The sequence below is a fragment of the Dipodomys merriami genome, unplaced genomic scaffold (genome assembly GCF_024711535.1).
Source record: "Dipodomys merriami isolate MVZ:Mamm:240054 unplaced genomic scaffold, mDipMer1.0.p SCAF_409, whole genome shotgun sequence".
Taxonomy (NCBI): Eukaryota; Metazoa; Chordata; class Mammalia; order Rodentia; family Heteromyidae; genus Dipodomys; species Dipodomys merriami.
In genome coordinates this window covers 691,796-710,619 of record NW_027205704.1, presented here as the reverse complement: position 1 = coordinate 710,619, position 18,824 = coordinate 691,796, and the positions used below count along the sequence as shown (strand labels likewise).

The window sequence follows — 18,824 nt, the reverse complement described above, 5'->3', positions numbered from 1 at the left end:
AAAATTCTCACCCCGAGATAATTGCTCTCTCCTCCAGCCCATTGTGGTGGCTCCGTGGTCGGAGCTGAGAAGCAATTATTCATGGCTAATGATTATAATCAAGTCAAATAGAATTTAATGGACACGTATTCTCTTCCTGCTTGAAACTTTACATATGAATTAAGCACATATGGGTTTCACGAGGCACAGACGCAGATTTATGCAGCCTCCAGAAGCCCCGCGTCGCCAAGACTTTTTATTCCGCTAATAAACAGGCTGATTTACAGCTCCTCGGGAACCTTGATCTCTGCTGCCCCCTGGTGGGCGGCAGGGCTGGGGGTTGGAGTCCACACCACGGGAACCCCTGGGGACTTGGAGGGGAGTCACAGAGGGCCCCCAAGGTCTGACCAGGGCCAAGGCTGTCCTGATCACTGGGGACACAGGCTCTGGATAGGAATCTGTATTCAAGACCTGCTTCGTCAACTACCAGGCAGGTGAAGCCCTTTCTAGAATAGGGAGAATGTGGGAAAACACACCAAGAGATGTGGGTAAGTTGAGGCAAGCAGGAAGGGGAAGTTGGTGAGTACAACGCCCATGGCTTTAGTCTCAGGAACCTGGGACAGGGTGGCTGGCACTGGGTGAACACGCACAGCTCACCTGCCCCAGGAACCCGATGGCTGGCTCCCTAGCAGCCCCTCTGTGCAGAGGAGGAAAAAGGCCAGGCAGGCCCAGGGAGAAGGAGAGCCCCCAGCTCCACCGCACTTTCAGCAAGGCGCTGAGAGCACTACGTCCAGTCTGGTCAGTCACGGGGCACTTAGGAAGAGCCAAGGGCCGGGCCTCAACCTCTGGAACCCGTGCATCCTCAGTCCCGGGGCCCTCACCCGACCCCGAGCCAAATCACACTTTTTCCTCAGGCCCCTTTGTGCCTCAGCAGGAAAAGCATTGGGCAGGTGCCAGGGACTGGCAGTGCCTGGCCCCCAGCAGGACAGTCACATGGGCTTTGTGACTGCCCCTCAGTCAGCCCAGCCCCGTCTGCCCTTAGCAGCAAGAATGCTCTCCCGTGCCGTGCCAGTGGCTGACAGCTGTAATAATAGCTACTCAGGAGGCTGAGATCTGAGGATCGCGGTTCAAAGCCAGCCCGGGCAGGAACGTCCATGAGACTCTGATCTCCAATGAACCACTCAGAAAACCGGAAGTGGTGCTGTGGCTCAAGTGGTAGAGCGCTCGCCTTGAGCTGAAGAGCTGAGGGACAGCGCCCAGGCCCAGAGTTCAGGCCCCACAACCAACAAAAAACAACAACTCTCTCCCCCCACAAAGCCACCAAGGTGGCCGCCAGCCCCGGTGTGGCCGCCTCAGTGTCTCTCCACATGGGCTTGCAGACCTCACTGCACATGAGAACCCCCAGCAGAGAACCACGATGACCCAAGTGCCCCCCCAGTGTGAACTCCTGTGTGTGGCTCGGCACCACACACCTGCGGCAGGCCCAACAGGGGTGGGGACACAGTTTACACCATTAGGACACCAGTCGGGAGACACACAGCACAATGATACCACTGCCAGGCACGCCATGCGGACCCAGACGAGCGGGCATCCCCTCCGCCTGGGCACTTCAGGAGAAAAGGGGGACAGCAACAGCATCAGCAGGACCGCATGGGGGCCGTGGAGGCACAGGCCCTCTAGTCAACACAGGGGTCAGACGCCGCTGCTACAAGCCCACGGGGAGTCAAGGAGATTCCAGAAACTTCTGAGTCTGTCCTGATACCCTGGGGCAGCCAGGAGAGATGCCTGCTCCAACTCCAGCCTGGGACTCAGTGGCCTGCTGGACCTAATGTAGCCTTGACACCCCGTAGCTGAGCCCCCCTCCCAAAGCCCTTCCTCAGACCCTGTGACCTGGGCCGGAGAAGCAGCCACTGGATAGACAGCTGGATAGACTGGAGAGCAGCTGCCCTCCTCCCCCTCCTCTCCGCCCTTCCCCACCCTCCTTCCCTCCCCCCTCCTCCCTCGCTGGCCCCCAGAGCAGCCACCCCGACTTCTCATCGCGATGAACTGTCAAGCCAGCAAGAGGCGACTGGCCGCCAGCAGGAAGCTGCGCAGCTCTCACTTTCAGGGGCTGGAAAGGCGCGGGGGGGGGGGGGGGGGGGGCGGCGGGGGGGCATGCTGGGCCCCTCCCTTCTGCCCACAAGCTCCCGCACCTGCCCAGCTCCAGCTCCCAAGTGAGCAGGGCAGGTGCAAGGAGAGTTGCCACAGCTCTCCAAGCATGGATCAGGCTGGGGGGTAGAAGGGGGGCTGGCCTCCGCCTTCCTGGCAGGGCAGCCCCGCCCCATCCAGCTGTGCCCCCCTCCGCAGCCGCCCATTAGCGGCGGCTAATGGGTCTCGGAGCTGCTGCGAGGCGGCGAGGCAGAGCATGCCCCCGACCCAGCAGGTCAGGCATCCCAGGGATGCCGAGGCTAAGTGGCCACCACGCTGGGTCCCGTGGCGCCAGCCGTACATCCTCGCCCGGCACCCTGGAGCCTCTGGGGAACCAGACGGCGCCCACACATCCCTGGCACAGCGGACCCCGGCAAAGGCAAACGAAGCGGCCACCCAGGGCCTCTGGCTCAAGCCAGCCACTCACCGGCGTTGACAATGGCGTCCACCTCCAGCTTGGTGATGTCACCTCGGAAAAGGGAGATCTTCTCATTCAGCTGCTTGTCCTTCTTGTACTGGGGCTCCTCCACCTTTCCTGTCATCCCTGGAATGGGGAGGGGAGGGGGATGTGAGGGTCACAAACAGGGCCTCTTCCTGCCAAAGGACCCAGCCAGAAACCACATGCCAGGCCCAGCCCAACCTCAGGGCAGCTTGCGATGGTGACAGCCCATACCGAGTTCGCGCATGCTGGGTGCCAGGTGTCTGGGGACCTTCCTAACCGTGCCAGGGCAGGGACAAAACTGATGCCAGCCGGGCGCCGGTGGCTCACGCCTGTCACCATAGCTACTCAGGAGGATGAGATCTGAGCATCAAGGTTTAAAGCCAGCCCGGGCAGGAAAGACAGTGAAACTCTTATCTCCAATAAGCCATCAGAACACCGGAAGTGACACTGTAGCTCCAGTGGTAGAGCTCTAGCTTTGAGCTGAAGAGCTGAGGGACAGGGCTCAGGCCCAGAGTTCAAGCCCCACGACCGAACCAAAAACAAAAAACAAAAAACTGATGCCATTACTCAATGTGCAAAGTGAGGCTGGTGCTGGTGGCTCACATCTGTAATCCTAGCTAGTCAGGAGGCTGAGATCCAAGACTTGAGATTCAAAGCCAGCCTAGGAAAGTCTATGAATCTCATCTCCAGTTAACCAGAAAAGAAGGAAGAAGAGGAAGAGGAGGAGAAGGAGGAAGAGGAAGAGGAGTAGGAGGAAGAGGAGGAAGAGGAGGAGGAAGAGGAGGAGGAGGAAGAGGAGGAAGATGAGGAGGAAAAAGAAAGCCAAAAGTAGAGCATGAGCAAAAAAAAGAAAAAAAAAAGTCAGGTGCATGCGGCTCACACCTGTAATCCTAGCTACTCAGGAGGCTGAGATCTGAGGATTGCTGTTCAAAGCAAGCCTGGGGAAAAAAGTCCATAAGACTCTTTTTTTTTTTTTTGGGGGGGGGGGTCGGGTCGCGGGGCCTGAACTCTGGGCCTGGGCGCTGTCCCTCAGCTCTTCAGCTCAAGGCTAGCGCTCTACCACTTGAGCCACAGCGCCACTTCCGGCTTTTTTCTTTTTGCTTACGTGGTGCTGAGGAATTGAACCCAGGGCCTCGTGCATGCAAGGCAAGCGCTCTACCACTGAGCCACCTTCCCAGCCCCCATTAGACTCTTTTTTTTTTTTTTTTTTTTTTGGGTCCGGTTGTGGGGCCTGAACTCTGGGCCTGGGCGCTGTCCCTCAGCTCTTCAGCTCAAGGCTAGCGCTCTACCACTTGAGCCACAGTGCCACTTCTGGCTTTTTGCTTATGCGGTGCTGAGGAATCGAACCCAGGGCCTCATGCATGCAAGGCAAGCACTCTACCACTGGGCCACCTTCCCAGCCCCCATTAGACTCTTATCTCCAAAAAAAACATTAGAAAACCGGAAGTGGTGCAGTGCCTCAAGTGGTAGAGCACTCCCTTAAGCTCTTCTGAAGAGCTGAGGGACAGCGCCCAGGCCCAGAGCTCAAACCCCAGACCAACAACAACAAAAATAAATAAATAAATAAATAAAGCTAAGGGACAAAGCCCAGGCCCTGAGTTCAAGCCCTAGTACAGGAGAGCGTGAGGCTGGGGGAGGGCAGTGACTTGCCCCAGGGTCTGAGGGGGCCAGGCCGCATCCGAGGCCTGGTATCTCATCCAAGCCCTCCCGCTGCAAACCAGCCCACCACAGCTTCCAATTCCAGCCCCAACAACCAGGTAATCAGCAGCAGGTGGCTTACATGGTCTAGGGCCGGCTTCCTGAGGGTCCTGGGGATACAAACTGCACTGGCCTCGGGCGGTGTTAATAATTAAACGAGGTGACAGCGCAGGGCAAGCACTCAAGCAGTGCCCCTGGAGTCTTCCCGGCAGAGTTTTACAAGCCTCAGTGAGAAGGGGCCTCCTGGGCGGCAGCAGGCGGGCCTACCTTTCGCCATCTCCTTCCATGTGGGGATCTTCTTCAGCCTGACGAAGTCTTTGCAGAAGTAATGCTCCTCCCTCTGCTTATCGCTCAGGCCCTTCAGAAAGGCTGGGTGGGGGGCGGGGGAGAAGGAGAGTCAGGACACCTGGGGAGGATCGGGGTCCAGGGCAGCTAACACCCAGGCCCCCTCCTCCTACCCCTCCTCCTGAGCACTCCAGCCACAAGCAAGCCAGCCCTCCCAGCTACCTTTTCACAGCAGATGTGAGTGGAGGCAGGCTGGGGACAGGGGCAGCACTCCCCCGCCCCTCCCCCCCACCCAGTATCTTACCCCACCCTCATTGCTGAAGAAGAAACTGAGGTCCAGGGAATCACTTAGGCCCTGCAGACCCTGTTCAGAACTCAAAGCACAGGTAGCTCACGTGGATAATGCTAGCTACTCAGAAGACTGAGATATGAGAATTACTGTCAAAGCCAGCCTGAGCAGTCAGTGAGACTCTTTTTTTTTTTTTTTTTTGGTTAGTCTTGGGGCTTGAACTCTGGGCCTGGGTGTTGTTCCTCAGCTCTTCAGCTCAAGGCTAGCACTCTACCTCTTGAGCCACAGCTCCACTTCCGGTTTTCTAAGTGGTTTATTGAAGAGTCTCTCAGACTTTCCTGCCTGGACTGGCTTTGAACCGTGATCCTCAGATCTCAGCCTCCTGAGTAGCTAGGATTACAGGTGTGAGCCACCGGCGCCTGGCTCAGTGAGACTCTTATTTCCAAATAACCAGCAAACCAGAAGTGGAGCTGTGGCTCAATGGTAGAACACCAGCCTTGAATGGAAAAAAAGCCAAATAAGAGCCTAGGACCCAGAGTTCAAGCCCCAGTACTGACATACTCATACAGACACACAGACATACACACACAGAGACACACACACACATACACACTCTGGCTGTTGACACCTCTCTCTGAGCCCATAGTTTCTCCATTTACACGATCCATGAAATAATTTCAAAACACACAGGCAAAGCCAGGAAGACGGAAAGCATCGTTATGAGTTGGTGACAAGGTCATTGCTGTTACCACATTACATCTGTCCCAAACATCTACATGGGCTGGGGGTGGTGGCTCACACCTGTCATCCTAGCTACTCAGGAGGCTGAGATCTAAGGAACGCAGTTCAAAGTCAGCCTGGGCAGAAAAGTCCAAGAGACTCTTTTTTTTTTGTCGGCCGTGGGGCTTGAACTCTGGGCCTGGGCGCTGTCCCTCAGCTCTTCAGCTCAAGGCGAGCGCTCTACCACTTGAGCTACAGCGCCACTTCCGGTTTTCTGGTGGTTTATGGAGATAGGAGTCTCAAGGTCTCTCCTGCCTGGGCTGGCTTTGAACCGTGATCCTCGGATCTCAGCCTCTTGAGTAGCTAGGATTACAGGCGTGAGCCACCAGCACTCGGCCAAGAGACTCTTATCTCCAATAAACCACCAGAGGGGCTGGGAAGGTGGCTCAGTGATAGAGCGCTTGCCTTGCATGCATGAGGCCCTGGGTTCGATTCCTCAGCACCACATGAGCAAAAAAGAAAAAAGCTGGAAGTGCCGGGCGCTGGTGGCTCACGCCTGTAATCCTAGCTACTCAGGAGGCTGAGATCTGAGGATCGTGGTTCAAAGCCAGCCCGGGCAGGAGAGACCGTGAGACTCCTATCTCCAATAAACCACCAGAAAACCGGAAGTGGCGCTGTAGCTCAAGTGGTAGAGCGCTCGCCTTGAGCTGAAGACCTGCGGGACAGCGCCCAGGCCCAGAGTTCAGACCCCACAACCGGACCCAAAAAAAAAAAAAACAAAAAAAAAAAACACCAGAAAACCAGAGGTGGCGCTGTGCTCAAGTGGTAGAGCACTAGCCTTGAGCTGAAGAGCTGAAGCACAGCGCCCAGGCCCTGAGTTCAGGCCCCACAACCAACAAAAATTAATAAATTAATAAATAAATAAAATTAGGGGCCAAGCAGATCCTAAGCCTGTGGTCAACGCCAGCTGAGGGCTCCCCAGGGATAGCTGCCCAGCTGGGGCAGGTGGCCCCCCACTTTGGAAGGAGAAAGAGGGGTTTGGGAGGTCACCCCAGGTCACACAGTGAGTGAGCAGTGTGGGGAGTTAAGACCCCACAGCTTCCCTAACTTGAGTTCCAAGCTGGTTCTTCCCACGGCAGCTCTGGCCCTTGGTCCCCTTCCTTCCCTTTGTGGGCACCAGACGGAGAAACCCGAGCTCCCCCCAGGGGCTTCGGCCAGCAAAGGTGCAGACATACAGCTCATGGGTGCCCCCTGCCGGCCTGAAGCTACCTGTGCGCCCAGGCTCAGTGAGCCCGGTCCCCCCTCCACCATGGGCTGGCTCTCCAGATGGAGCAAGCCAACAGAACTCAAGAAACCAGCAAAAAAGATGGAAGGGGCAGTAAGATGTGGCTCAAGTGGTAGAGCACTAGCCTTATGCAAAAAAAAAAAAAGAGCATGGGGCTGGGAAGGTGGCTCAGTGGCAGAGTGCTTGCCTTGCGTGCACGAGGCCCTGGGTTTCCGGCAGAAAAAGCCGGAAGTGGTGCTGCGGCTCAAGTGGTAGAGCGCTAGCCTTGAGCTGAAAAGCTGAGGGACAGTGTCCAGGTCCAGAGTCAGGCCCCACGACCAAAAAAAAAAAAAAGAGCACAAGACCCTGAGTTCAAGTCCGAATATGGGTAACCAGAAAACAAAATTATTTCACTAGATACAGCTTAAGATTGCTCCCCAGCTGGGAAGGTGGCTCAGTGGTAGAGCGCTTGCCTTGCATGCCTGAGGCCCTGGGTTCGATTCCGCAGCACCACATAAGCCAAAAAGAAAAAAAAGCTGGAAGTGGCGCTGTGGCTCAAGTGGTAGAGCGCTAGCCTTGAGCTGAAGAGCTGAGGGACAGCGCCCAGGCCCAGAGTTCAGACCCCCCCCCAAAAAAAAGATTGCTCCCCAAAGATCAGACCCTCTGTGTGTGTGTGTGTGTGCATGTATGTGTGCGTGTGTGTTGTACATATGCCCCACCCTTTTATTCTTTCAATGAGGAAAGGGCTTCCTGTGGCACCTCTAAATCCAGAGCCCCTCCTCCCCAGAGGCTCAGGACCCCAGCAGCTGAGGAACAGCCCAGGCCTCACCTAAAGGCACCTTTCCTGGGGCAGGGTGCAGATCTGGGACGGGGCACAGGGCTGGGGTGTGGAGGGGGCCATCTCCTGCTCCTGCTTCTCAGCAGATGGGCTTGGCTGGCAGCGCCTGTCAGAGGCTGGAGCCGCACGGTGCAGGGGAGGCCACACGGGGGCTCTGCCCCTGGCTGGCAGTTTGCCTGTGGAATGGTTAATAACTATTTGAGACACCACTGGACACCAGGTCTAGGGGTCAAAGGTACAGTTGAGGTTCTGGGGCCTGATGGAGAAGGGTAGAGAAGTGACCCAACCATTCTGCTCTGTGTCCAGGAGTGCAGGCAGGTTCCTGGGGCGGAGGAGGGAGGGGGTCCTGGGGTTAGAGCCTTCCTCTAAGTTCCAGAGCCAAGGAAATGGACCCCCTGCCAACATACACTCAGAAACCAGTCACCTGAGGCCACTTCCCCGCCCCCGCCCCCCAAGCCTGCCTGCCACCCGCACCTTGTCTGCCCTCCCTCAGGTCATTGGACAGGAGGGCCCTTCCTCCCTGAGACTGGCTCACCCTCTAGTGCTCCCTCAGCTCCCCTGCCTCTGCTCCACGCCCACCTCGCTGCCCTGACTGCCCTCCAACAACCCCACATTCCAGCGGCAGCTACCTCCAGCCTTCCTTCCCAGGCCTCCTCCGGCTCCTCCTCCCACCTCCCAGCCGCCCACCCCTTGATCCACCAAGACCAAGGTCAAAGTCAAGAGCACCACAATGAGCCAGCATCTCTGGCTCACGCCTGTAATCCTAGTTACTCAGAAAACTGGGATCTGAGGATCACAGTTCCAAGTCAGCCCAGGCAGGTAATTCTGTGAGAATATCGTCTCCAATTAACCAGCAAAATCCGCCCCCCCCCCACACACACACAAAAGAAAAGATCACCTCACCACGGTGATCAGAATTCGCCCATCCAGGTGCAGATTTACCCACAATACTCCAGAAACCAAGCCTTCCTCTCACCCCCTGGGGCGAGCCCCCTTGTCACTTCCTGGTCCCCCATCTGTCCCCAGCATAGCATGCATCTCCCCTTTGCCCTTTTCCTCACAGATGCCCAGGGAGCCCAGGACTATATTTTTTGTGTGTGCTAGCAAGTATTGGGGCTTTAACTCAGGACCTTGCATTCACTTAGCTTTTCCCAATCAAGGCAACCACACCCTCACTTATGACTTTTTGCTGGCTAAATGTGAATAAGAGCTTTAGGGACTTTCCTGCCCAGGCTGGCTTTGTATCACAATCCTCAGATCGCAGCCTCCCAAGTAGCTAGGATTACAGGCTTGAGCCTAGGACTACAAACCAGATCCTATCCTTCTTCTGTAAGACCCAGTTCCCTAAGCTTAAGGTCTGGCCCACGTGACCACCCCTATTTCTGTCCCCAACCTCCTCCTAAACACACCTCCCCCCATCCCTGGCCATACACCATTCAGTTCTCAGTCAGGTAAAGCCAGGTGCCAATGGTTCACATCTGTAATACTAGCTACTCAGGAGACTGAGATCTGAGGATCTCGGATCAAAACCAGCCCAGACAGACAAATCCATGCACAGCATGATTGCAGGATGAATCAATAAATGGGTGAAGTGAGACCTGAGGCTGAAGGTAAGTTGGCCAAAGAGATGAGTCTCCCAGGTAGAGAGGTGTGGGTGCAGAGGTGGGGGGAGGAGCAAAAAGGAGGGAGACTAACACCTGCTGCAGAGTAAGGGAGAGCAGCCCAGTCCACCTCGGAGCCCCCCTCCACACTAGCGAGATGCTCAGCCTCCAGCTGCATCTCCTCACCTCTGCACGGACCAGGCAGGCGCTGCCCCGTGACCATTCTCCATGGGGCCAACAGAAAGAAGGTGGCAGCAAAGCAGGATGCACACCATGTTTCATATTACAACACCCATATGCCGGCTCCGCCCAGGAACAAGAGAACTAGAGAACAAGGCAAAGCAAGACACGACGTGGCACCAACCATGTGAGGATGCCTGCAATCCCAGTGCTTGGGAGGCAGACACATGAGGATTGAGCTCAATGCCTACCTAACTTACAGACCTTGACTTCAACAACAAATATTGAGACCCAGGTGCCGGTAGCTCACACCTGTAACCTTAGCTACTCAGGAGGCTGAGATCTGAGGATCATGGTTCAAAGCCAACCTGGGCAGGAACATCCATGAGACTCTTATCTCCAATGAACTACCAGAAAACCGGAAGTGGCGCTGTGGAGGAGTGGCTCAGGGGTAGGGCACCTGCCAATGAGTGTGAAGAGTCAGATAGCGAGTTGGAGTCCCAGTCTAGGATGGAAAAAAAATGGGAGAATAAACATTTTGTGTCAACTGGAGGGCAGAGCCAGAGCCCAAGTGAGCTGCTACAATACCGGTGGTCTGCTCAGCCAGCAGACAACCCACCGCAGGTGGCACACATGCTGAGGCACCAGCTGGCACAGGCCCTGGGCATCTCATGATGCCCAGGGACACCCCAGGTCTGCTAGCAGACATCCTGTGTCAGCTGTTTCCATGTTGGGTTAGAGCGAGGCAGTGGGACGTGTCCCTGGACGCAGCAATGAAAGGAACGTGGGGTGGGGCTGTCTTCCATGGCCTGGCCTCAGGGCCCAATGTCGGCCCTGCCATCCAGAGACTGCACACTGGCACTGGTGCCAGTCACTTGGTGCTGACCTTGGGGACATCAGTCAACCCGTCCCTGCCTGGGCCAGGCCCCAGTGCATGCCTTAGACTCAAAAAGCCAGGCATGCCGGGAGCTGTGTCTCAATTACTATGAGGCTCTGGCCTGGTCTGATCTATGGGAGAAGAAAAAGCCAAGTGTGATTCTTTTTTTTTTTTTTTTGGTGGTCATGGGGCTTGAACTCAGAGCCTGGGCACTGTCCCTGAGCTCCTTTGTGCTCAAAGATAGCACTCTACCACTTTGAACCACAGCTCCACTTCTGGTTTTCTGGTAGCTCATTGCAGATAAGAGTCTCAAAGATTTCCTTGCCTGGGCCGGCTCTGAACTATGAGTCTCAGATCTCAGTCTCCTGAGTAGCTAGGATTACAGGCGTGAGCTACTGGTATCTGTGGCTTTTTGTTGTTCTAGTCCTGGGACTTAAACTTAGGGACCGGGTGCTGTCTTTGAGCTTTTTTTGCTCACTGATAGTACTCTATCACTTGAGCCACAGTTCCACTTCCACCTTTGTTGGTGGTTAATTGGAAATAAGGGTCTCACAGACATTCATGCCTGAGCTGGCTTCCACCCACGATCCTCAGATTTCAGCCTCCTCAGTAGCTAGGATTACAGGCGTGAGCCACTGGTACCTCAGTGCCAATTGTGATTTTTCTCCACCTGGAGGACCATGCACCACATTCATCACCCCAACTTCCCATGTCAGGGGCCAAACCCCCATACCTATCTCCATCTCCGCAAGGAGAAGCTGGAGCCCGGCGCCCCACCGCCCTCTCACGTGTCAGGACAGATGTGGACTTAAAGCACAAGTGCACTTTATTTATTTTTTCTAAAAGATGTAAAACCTGCATTTTCATTTTCTTTCAGTTTTGGAAAGGCAAGTATATTTCACAGCTCACTGAGACAGGTGTTGTAAAAAGATACTCGCCGTAAATTTTGATGGGAGGCCTGACCCGAGCTGAAGCTTCCAGGAGCTCTGGGCACGAAAGCTGGGCGGGAAGAAGCAGGCTCCGCCAGAGTCATAAAGTGCGACGGGCAAACGGGAATTCAATGATGTGTTTTAAGAAGCATCTTTATGGCACTATGCAAGATGGGGTGGAGAGAGGCAAGGGTAGACTGGGTGCCAGGGAGCCACGCTTCCGCAGGATGCAGGGTGGCAGGGCCAGTAAGATGGGGGTGCCCGGAACTCAGTGACGTGTGGACCCCCCCCCACGGTCCACACCAAGACAATGCCAAGGCTACTTGCCCAGGTGTGCCTGGAAACTGTACCTACTCGGCAGTCACCCCTGCCCAGTGTGTCTGCAGCTGGAGCCCACAAACTCCTCAACCACTGGGGAAGCTCAGCGTAAGCAGTGATGGGAGCCCTGGGGGTGAGGCCTGCAAGCTGCCAGGGGCGCCAGGCCCCACGCAGAAGTGGGCCCGGGAGGGCTGTCCCATAGCAGGTGCTGTTGGTCCCATCTCCGAGACTGGAGTCAGGCTCCAGGAGGGCAGAGTAGGACCTAGGTGTGAAGACGTTAATACCCTTTCTTCTCTTAGAGTGGGGTGGGGCCAGAGCAGCTTCCCATATAACTCAAAAATGCCTTTCAAAAGGAGAATAGCCCAGCCAGGTGTCGGGTGGCTCACACCTGTAATCCTAGCTACTCAGGAGGCTGAGAGCTGAGGATCCAGGTGCAAAGCCAGCCTGGGCAGGAAAGTCCATGAGACTCTTATCTCCAATAAAGCACTTAGAAAAACCAGAAGTGGAGCTGTGGCTCAAGTGATAGAGCACTGGCCTTGAGCTGAAGAGCTGAGGGACAGCGCCCAGACCCAGAGTTCAAGCCCACAACCAACAACAAAAAAAAAAGAATAGCCCAGACCAGTGATTCATGCCTATAATCCTAACTACTCAGGAGGCTGAGATCTGAGGATCTCATGGGCAGGAAAGTCCATAAAACCCTTATGAACCACCAGAAAACCTGAAGTGGAGCTGTGGCTCAAGTCAAGTGGTAGAGCACTAAAGCTCAACAGGTGGGAGCCACCAGCATCCAGATCATCAACAGCTTCTTTAGAGCACCTACTGCCCCTCGTCTCCAGACATTCCTGTCACCTACCAGAGTACAAGCTTCTTGGGGACGGCCCTGGGTGTTCAGAGGAGCTGAATCTCTGGCACACACAGGCCACACCGGAGGCACTTGACACAAATTTGCTCAAGGAATGTTAAGAATCTCAGCTTCCAGCAGAGAGGAGAAAAACTACAGCAAGAACACAGCAGACTGGGACCCCACAGGTCCCCCCCTTTGGCTTCCTGGGGTCCTGTTATTTTCAGGGTCACCGGCAGATGGGGGGAGCTGGGAGAAGGGGAACTGAGTCATAGAAACTTTTGCAGAACCAGAAACAGGCACCAGCCCCACCTCTCTGGCCCTTGCACCAACCCAGGGAGCTGGTCTCCAATAAGAAGAAATTCTCTGGAGAGACAGTGACACCTGCTTGCCAGGGGTCCCCCACCACCAGCAGCAGCTCCCACTTCCTGTCCTGAGCCATTTTCCAGGGCCAGGACTGAAAGTGTGACAGGTTCTGACTGTTTAGAATAGCATCTGGTGCTTCAGGACTCCAGGGCCCAGAGCCAAAAGCGACTGTCACCAGTCCCAAACGGGCCACCTTGCTTGATCCCCAACCCCTGCCAGTCAGGCCACCTGCCCAGCTCAGGGTCCCACCCCCCAGCAGCCCAGCCAATGAGCTTCCCTCCTAGGGCTCTGGAAACGGGATCTAGAGGGCAGAAGCTGCTCCAGCAGGCAGGCCTGAAGGGCAGGGGCAGCTGGGTACCAGGCAGAGCTATTTGGGGCTCGGCAGGTCCCTGCTCTTCCCTCCCCAGGGCAGAGACTTGGCCAGTGCAGGAGTGGAGGCCGGGTCCACCACCCGTGCTCACCCAGAAGGTGAAGCAATTTGCTTCTTGGGGGTACAGAGGTCCTGGCAGGCACGTGCGCGCACACACGTGCACACACACACACATACACACACACACACACACACACACACACACACACACACACACACACACACACACACACACACACACACACACACCTACCTCCCACCTGCTCTCCCTTCCCCTGGCCTTCTTACTTCAGTCCAGAAGGAATGGGGCAAAGACCGCCAGCAGGTGGCCCGAAGCCAGCCATGGGAATGGGCAGGGAGGGAGGGTACAGGGCAGGCTGCCATGGGAGGCCGCCCCATGAAACCACCTTGCCCCTCACCCAGGCGGGCCACGGGCCACAGACCTGCCACTCAGACACCCCGGGAGAGCTACTCCAGGCCCAGCCCTGGGTTGGTCGAGGAGTCCTACAGAACTTCCTTCTGCTAACCCCACCGAGTGACCTTGGTGAAGAGGCTCTGGCTCCGGGCCTCAGTTTCCCTCCCTGCACGAAGGAGTAGAGAGATCCTGGGTGCTCCCTGCGGGGGGGGGGGGGGTGCCTGGGACTCATTGCAGGGGTGAGGCGCTACACACTGCCCCAGACTGGAGATGAGACCTGGTGGGCGGGGAGGGGGGAGGGGGGGAATCTGGGGAAGGGGAAGCGTGGCTGAAGTGAGGGGGGGTGTCTATCCCAGGGCAGAGCGGGCCTCAACTTCCCCAAGTGTCTGCCGGCGGCTCGCACTTACATTTGGCCTCCTTCCAGTCGGTGGAAGTACTCAGGTCCACCTTCGCCGCCATGGCCAGGGGGGCCCAGGTGCGCACCCCGGCTCTCCGCCCCGCCGCCGCCGCCCCCCACGCCCCAACTCCCGCCGAGGCCCACGCGCGGGGGGCGTGCGCGCCCGGGGACGCCGGGGGGCCGCACGCAGCGCCGCGGGTTCGCGTGGCCCCCGCCGAGGGGCCGGGCCGGGGGCGCGGGGCGACGACCAGCAGCTGCCCCGCGGCGCGCAGCGGTGCCAGGCGGCCGGACGCGGCGCTCCGCAGAGACATGAGCGGGCGGCGCGAGGCGGGTCCCCGCCCACTTGGACTCGGCGGCCGGTGCTCGGGAGAGTCGCTCCCTTCTCTACTTGGGGACCGGGCGGCTCGTGCCAGCCGGTGGTGACCTGCTTGGAACCGGCGGGCGGCGCAGACAGCGAACCCGGGCGCGCCGCTGGGCACCCTGGAACTTGTAGTCCGGGCCGCCGGATGGGCACACGCACTCGTCTCCACACGTGCGCGCCCCGCCCCGTCCCGCCCTGTCCCGCCCCGCCCGCGCCCGGGCCCGCGCCGCCAACTTCTCCCCGGGCCTCCTGCACGACGCGCCGCCGCCGGCCCTCGAGCGGCTCCCACGGCCGCTGTAGGGACCCGAGCTTGTGTTGCCCGGTGCCGCCCGGCGCCCAGCCCCGGAGCCGCGGGTCCCGGCGATCGGCCGCGGGGAGAGGATAGGGGCCCCGAACTTGACGGGAAGGGCCTGTTCCGGGCCTTCGCCCCAGGCCCCAGAGCTGCTGGGGAGGCCAGCGTGGAATGGTGGCATGAGAAGTCAGAAACCTGGGTGCCAGGGTTCTGAGCCCTCCAGTGGAACTGGGGTAACATGTTTCTTGACATTTTCCCTATCTCTTTGCAAACTACTTTTTTTTTTTTTTTAATTTTGTCAGCCGTGGGGCTTGAACTCTGGGCCCGGGCGCTGCCCCTCAGCTCTTCAGCTCAAGGGGAGCGCTCTACCACTTAAGCCACGGCGCCACCTCTGGTTTTCTGGTGGTTAATTGGAGATAGGAGTCTCAAGGTCTCTCCTGCCCAGGCTGGCTTTGAACTGCAATCCTCAGATCTCAGCCTCCTGAGTAGCTAGGATTACAGGTGTGAGCCACCAACACCTGGTGAAAAGTAACTTTTCTGTATGTCATTTGTGTCTGTACTTGAACTCAGGGCTGGGCACCATCCCTGAGCTTTTTCTGCTCAAGACTAGTGCTCTACCACTAGAGCTACAGCTCCACTCCGGGCTTTTTGGTGGCTAATTGGAGGTAAGAGTCACATGAACTTTCCTGGCGGGGCTGACTTTGCCCTTATCCTCAGATCTCAATCTCCTGAATAGCTAGGATTACAGGTCAGAGCCACCAGCGCTCAAGCTCAGAGAAAACTGTGTGTGTGTGTGTGTGTGTGTGTGTGTCAGTCTTGGGGCCTGTGTGTGTGTGTGTGTGTGTGTGTGTGTGTGTGTGTGTGTGAGTCTTGGGGCCTGAACTCAGGGCCCGGGCGCTGTCCCTGAGTTTCTTTTGATCAAGGTTAGCACTCCACCACTTGAGCCACAGCTTTTTTTTTTTTTGGGGGGGGGGGGGGTCAGTCGTGGGGCCTGAGCCCCGGACCTGGGCGCTGTCCCTTAGCTCTTCAGCTCAAGGCTAGCACTCTACCACTTAAGCTACAGCACCACAACGCCACTTCCAACTTTTTCTGCTTATGTGGTGCTAAAGATTTGAACCCAGGGCCTCATGCATGCAAGGCAAGCACTCTACCACTGAGCCACCTTCCCAGCCCACTTCCAGCTTTTTCTATTCTTGTGGTACTGAGGAATCAAACCCAGAGCTTCATGCATGCTAGGCAAGCACTCTATCAGTAGCTAACTTTTTTTTTTTTTTTTGGGGGGGGGGTCTGGTCATGGGGCCTGAACTCAGTAGCTAACTTTTTAATAGACACATTATGTGTATGGGTTAGAGAGCTTGCTTAGTATATAGAAGCCCTGGGCTTGATCCTCCGGCATTGCCTGGAAGAGGAAGGGAAAATCACTGTCTGGGAGTAAGGAGCCAGGGTTCAGAGAAGATCCCAGCGCTGGCTTCGCTGCCCTAGGGTCCACCCCAGCTTCCTGTGCTCTCTGAGGTATTGAGACAGTGCCTGGGGAATGAGAGCTGCCAGGGAGGAGGGTAGTGAGCAGTTTGCCTGGGATGGAGCAAAGGCAGAAGTTTAGGGGCCCAGAAACAAGGGCTATATCCCAGGAACCCCAGCAACTCCCACACTCTGTCCCAAAAAGAGACTCAGGCTAGGAAGGTTTATAGGGCAGAGGGGAGAGGAGGAGTGCCCACCTCCACTCCTCAGCAAGGAGAAGCCGTTGCAGTGGTTGCCTGGGCGACAGACACCTGACACCTGCAGGACACAAGCTCCTGAGGATCTGAGGTCCTCAGCTTCCATCTGCCTCTCAGGGCAGCTCTGTGGATGTCACCGATTCATGATCATGAAATGAGACAGGAGAGAATGACGCTGGGACTCCATTTCCTAGGGTCCTACTGTAATACCAGCCCAGATCTAGCAGCTTACACAACACAAATATATCACCTTCAAGTTCTGTAGGACAGAAATCTGACATGAGTCACTGAAACCTGGCATCAGCAGGGCTGTGTTCCTTCCTAGAAGCTACCCTCCGGGGCCTTTTCCAGCTTCAGGAGACACCCACATGCCTTGACCCGTCGCCCCTGCCTGCAGCCTCAGAGCCAGCTTCATGCATCTCCTTTCCATCTCTTGTAGCCCTGAGACCTCTCCTTCTGCTTCTTCTCTCTCCCTCTTTACTCTCAAGACCACTCAGATAATCCATGAGTAGCTCTCTTACTTGGTTCACCTGTTTTCCAATCTTAATTGCCCTTTGCCCTTGGTTTAGGTTGGCAATGTCTCAGAAGGGCCTTTATTCTGTCTGCTACACTCTTTCCCAGGGAATGGAAAGAAGAGACCTTTTTGGTCCCAGCCAAAGAAAATCTTGATGGCTAAAGAGAAGGCTTACTGCCAGGAGCTCACTGGTGGTTCATGCTTGTAATCCTAGCTACTCAGGAGGCTGAGATCTGAGGATCACAGTTCAAAGCCAGTCCAGGTAGTTAAGTCCATGAGACTCTTATCTGCAGTTAACCACCAGAAAACCAGAAGTGGCACTGTGGCTCAAGTGGTAGAGTGTTCACCTTGAGCTGAAGAGTTTAGGTACAGCGCCCAGGCTTGGAGTTCAAGCCCCATGACTCACCAAAAAAAAAAAAAGGAGAGAAGGCTTCCTTCCACCCAGGGATTGAAATAACTGAAATTAACTGTATTGTACTCAAGGCCTTGCACCATGGATGCCCACTGTGCACCAGCCTCCTTCTCTCTGTTTCTCTGTCTCTGTCTCTCTCTCTCTCTCTCTCTCTGTCTCTCTCTCTCTCTCTCTGTCTCTCTGTCTCTCTCTTTCTCTCTCTCTCTCTCCCTCTCTCTCGTTGGTCGTGGGGCTTAAACTGTGCCTGAGCACTGTCCCTCAGCTCTTCAGCTCAAGGCAAGTGCTCTACCACTTGAACCACAGCACCACCTCCGGTTTTCTGGTGGTTAATTGGAGATAAGAGCTTCATGGGCATTCCTGCCCAGGCTGGCTTTGAACCACGATCCTCAGATCTCAGCCTCCTGAGTAGCTAGGATTACAGTCATGAGCCAATGCTGCCCAGCCCCTTCTCTCTCTTTTGGCCAGGACTCAGCTGTGTTCTTACGTGTAGTGATGGTCCAGCCAGCAGACCTCCATGGCCTGATCTAGAGGAGGCCTGGGCTACACACACAAGTAATTGTGAGCAAGGAAGCAGAATTGTTTTACTTATCTATTTATTGATTGATGGTACTGGAGACTGAACTCAGTGCTTGTGAGAAAGCACTCTGTCCCTTGAATCACACATTCCCCAACCCTTTTTGCTTTAGTTAGGTTTTCAGAAAAAGTCTGACCTTTTTATCCAGGCTAGCTTTAGACCATGATCCTTCTATCTCCTCACCCAAGCAGCTGGGATTATAGGCTTATGCTACCAAGTCTGGCTAAGAATCAGGATTCTAATAAGGCTAGGGAGAAAGTATTCACAGAATGTGAGCCAGGGGGCTGGGAAGGTGGTTCAATGGTAGAGCACTTGCCATGCATGCCTGAGGCCCTGGGTTCAATTCCTTAGCACCACATAAGCAAAGAGGGAAAAACTCAGAAGTAGCGCTGTGGCTTAAGTGGTAGAGCGCTAGCCTTGAGCTGAAGAGCTGAGGGACAGTGCCCAGGCCCAGCGTTCAAGCCCCACAACTGAACCCCCCCCCCAAAAAAAAAGAATGTGAGCCAGGCCTTTTGGGAAAAGTCAAACTTTCCCATGTTTTGGGGCTATTGCAAGCAGAAAGACCCACAGAAGCAAAGGCAGAGAAGTCTCTACAATGCTGCAGAATGGCTTCTGTGCAGCAAGAAGCCACCTACTGCTGCTTGTGTTTAAATTAATGCTGTGTTTATTAAACGTATAAATTTAAAAAAAAACTTGTTTTCTTAAGCACCCAAGTACAACTTGCAAATCTAGTTTTCTATTTGTAAATCTACCATTTTTATAAAATAATAACAATTGCTTCACTATTCTGTGATTAATATTTAATTAACTCATAAGTTCAACAGATTAAATTTTTCTAAGAATGGATGCCAGTTATAAACTTAGGTAATTAAATTCTCTAATAGATTTTAAACTACGTTTCATAGAGTTGAAATACAGTAGTTGGCCTTCAAACACCTCACACACCAACGGAAGAGACAT

At 55.6% G+C, this 18,824-nt stretch overlaps 1 protein-coding gene across 2 annotated transcripts in view; it reads right to left on the bottom strand.

Annotated features, from left to right (window-relative positions):
- The window catches only part of LOC138806851 (ADP-ribose glycohydrolase MACROD1), a 140,030-nt gene extending 125,602 nt beyond the window's left edge, over positions 1 to 14,428 (bottom strand). For both annotated transcript variants that reach the window (XM_069992264.1, XM_069992263.1), the window contains exons 1-3: positions 14,007 to 14,428; positions 4,574 to 4,675; positions 2,594 to 2,710 (exon numbers count right to left, since the gene is read on the bottom strand). In XM_069992264.1, coding sequence (XP_069848365.1) covers positions 2,594 to 2,710; positions 4,574 to 4,675; positions 14,007 to 14,307 — 520 coding nt within the window. In that variant the 5' untranslated portion in view covers positions 14,308 to 14,428. The remainder of the gene's footprint in view (positions 1 to 2,593; positions 2,711 to 4,573; positions 4,676 to 14,006) is intronic.
- Between the last annotated feature and the right edge of the window lie 4,396 nt (positions 14,429 to 18,824).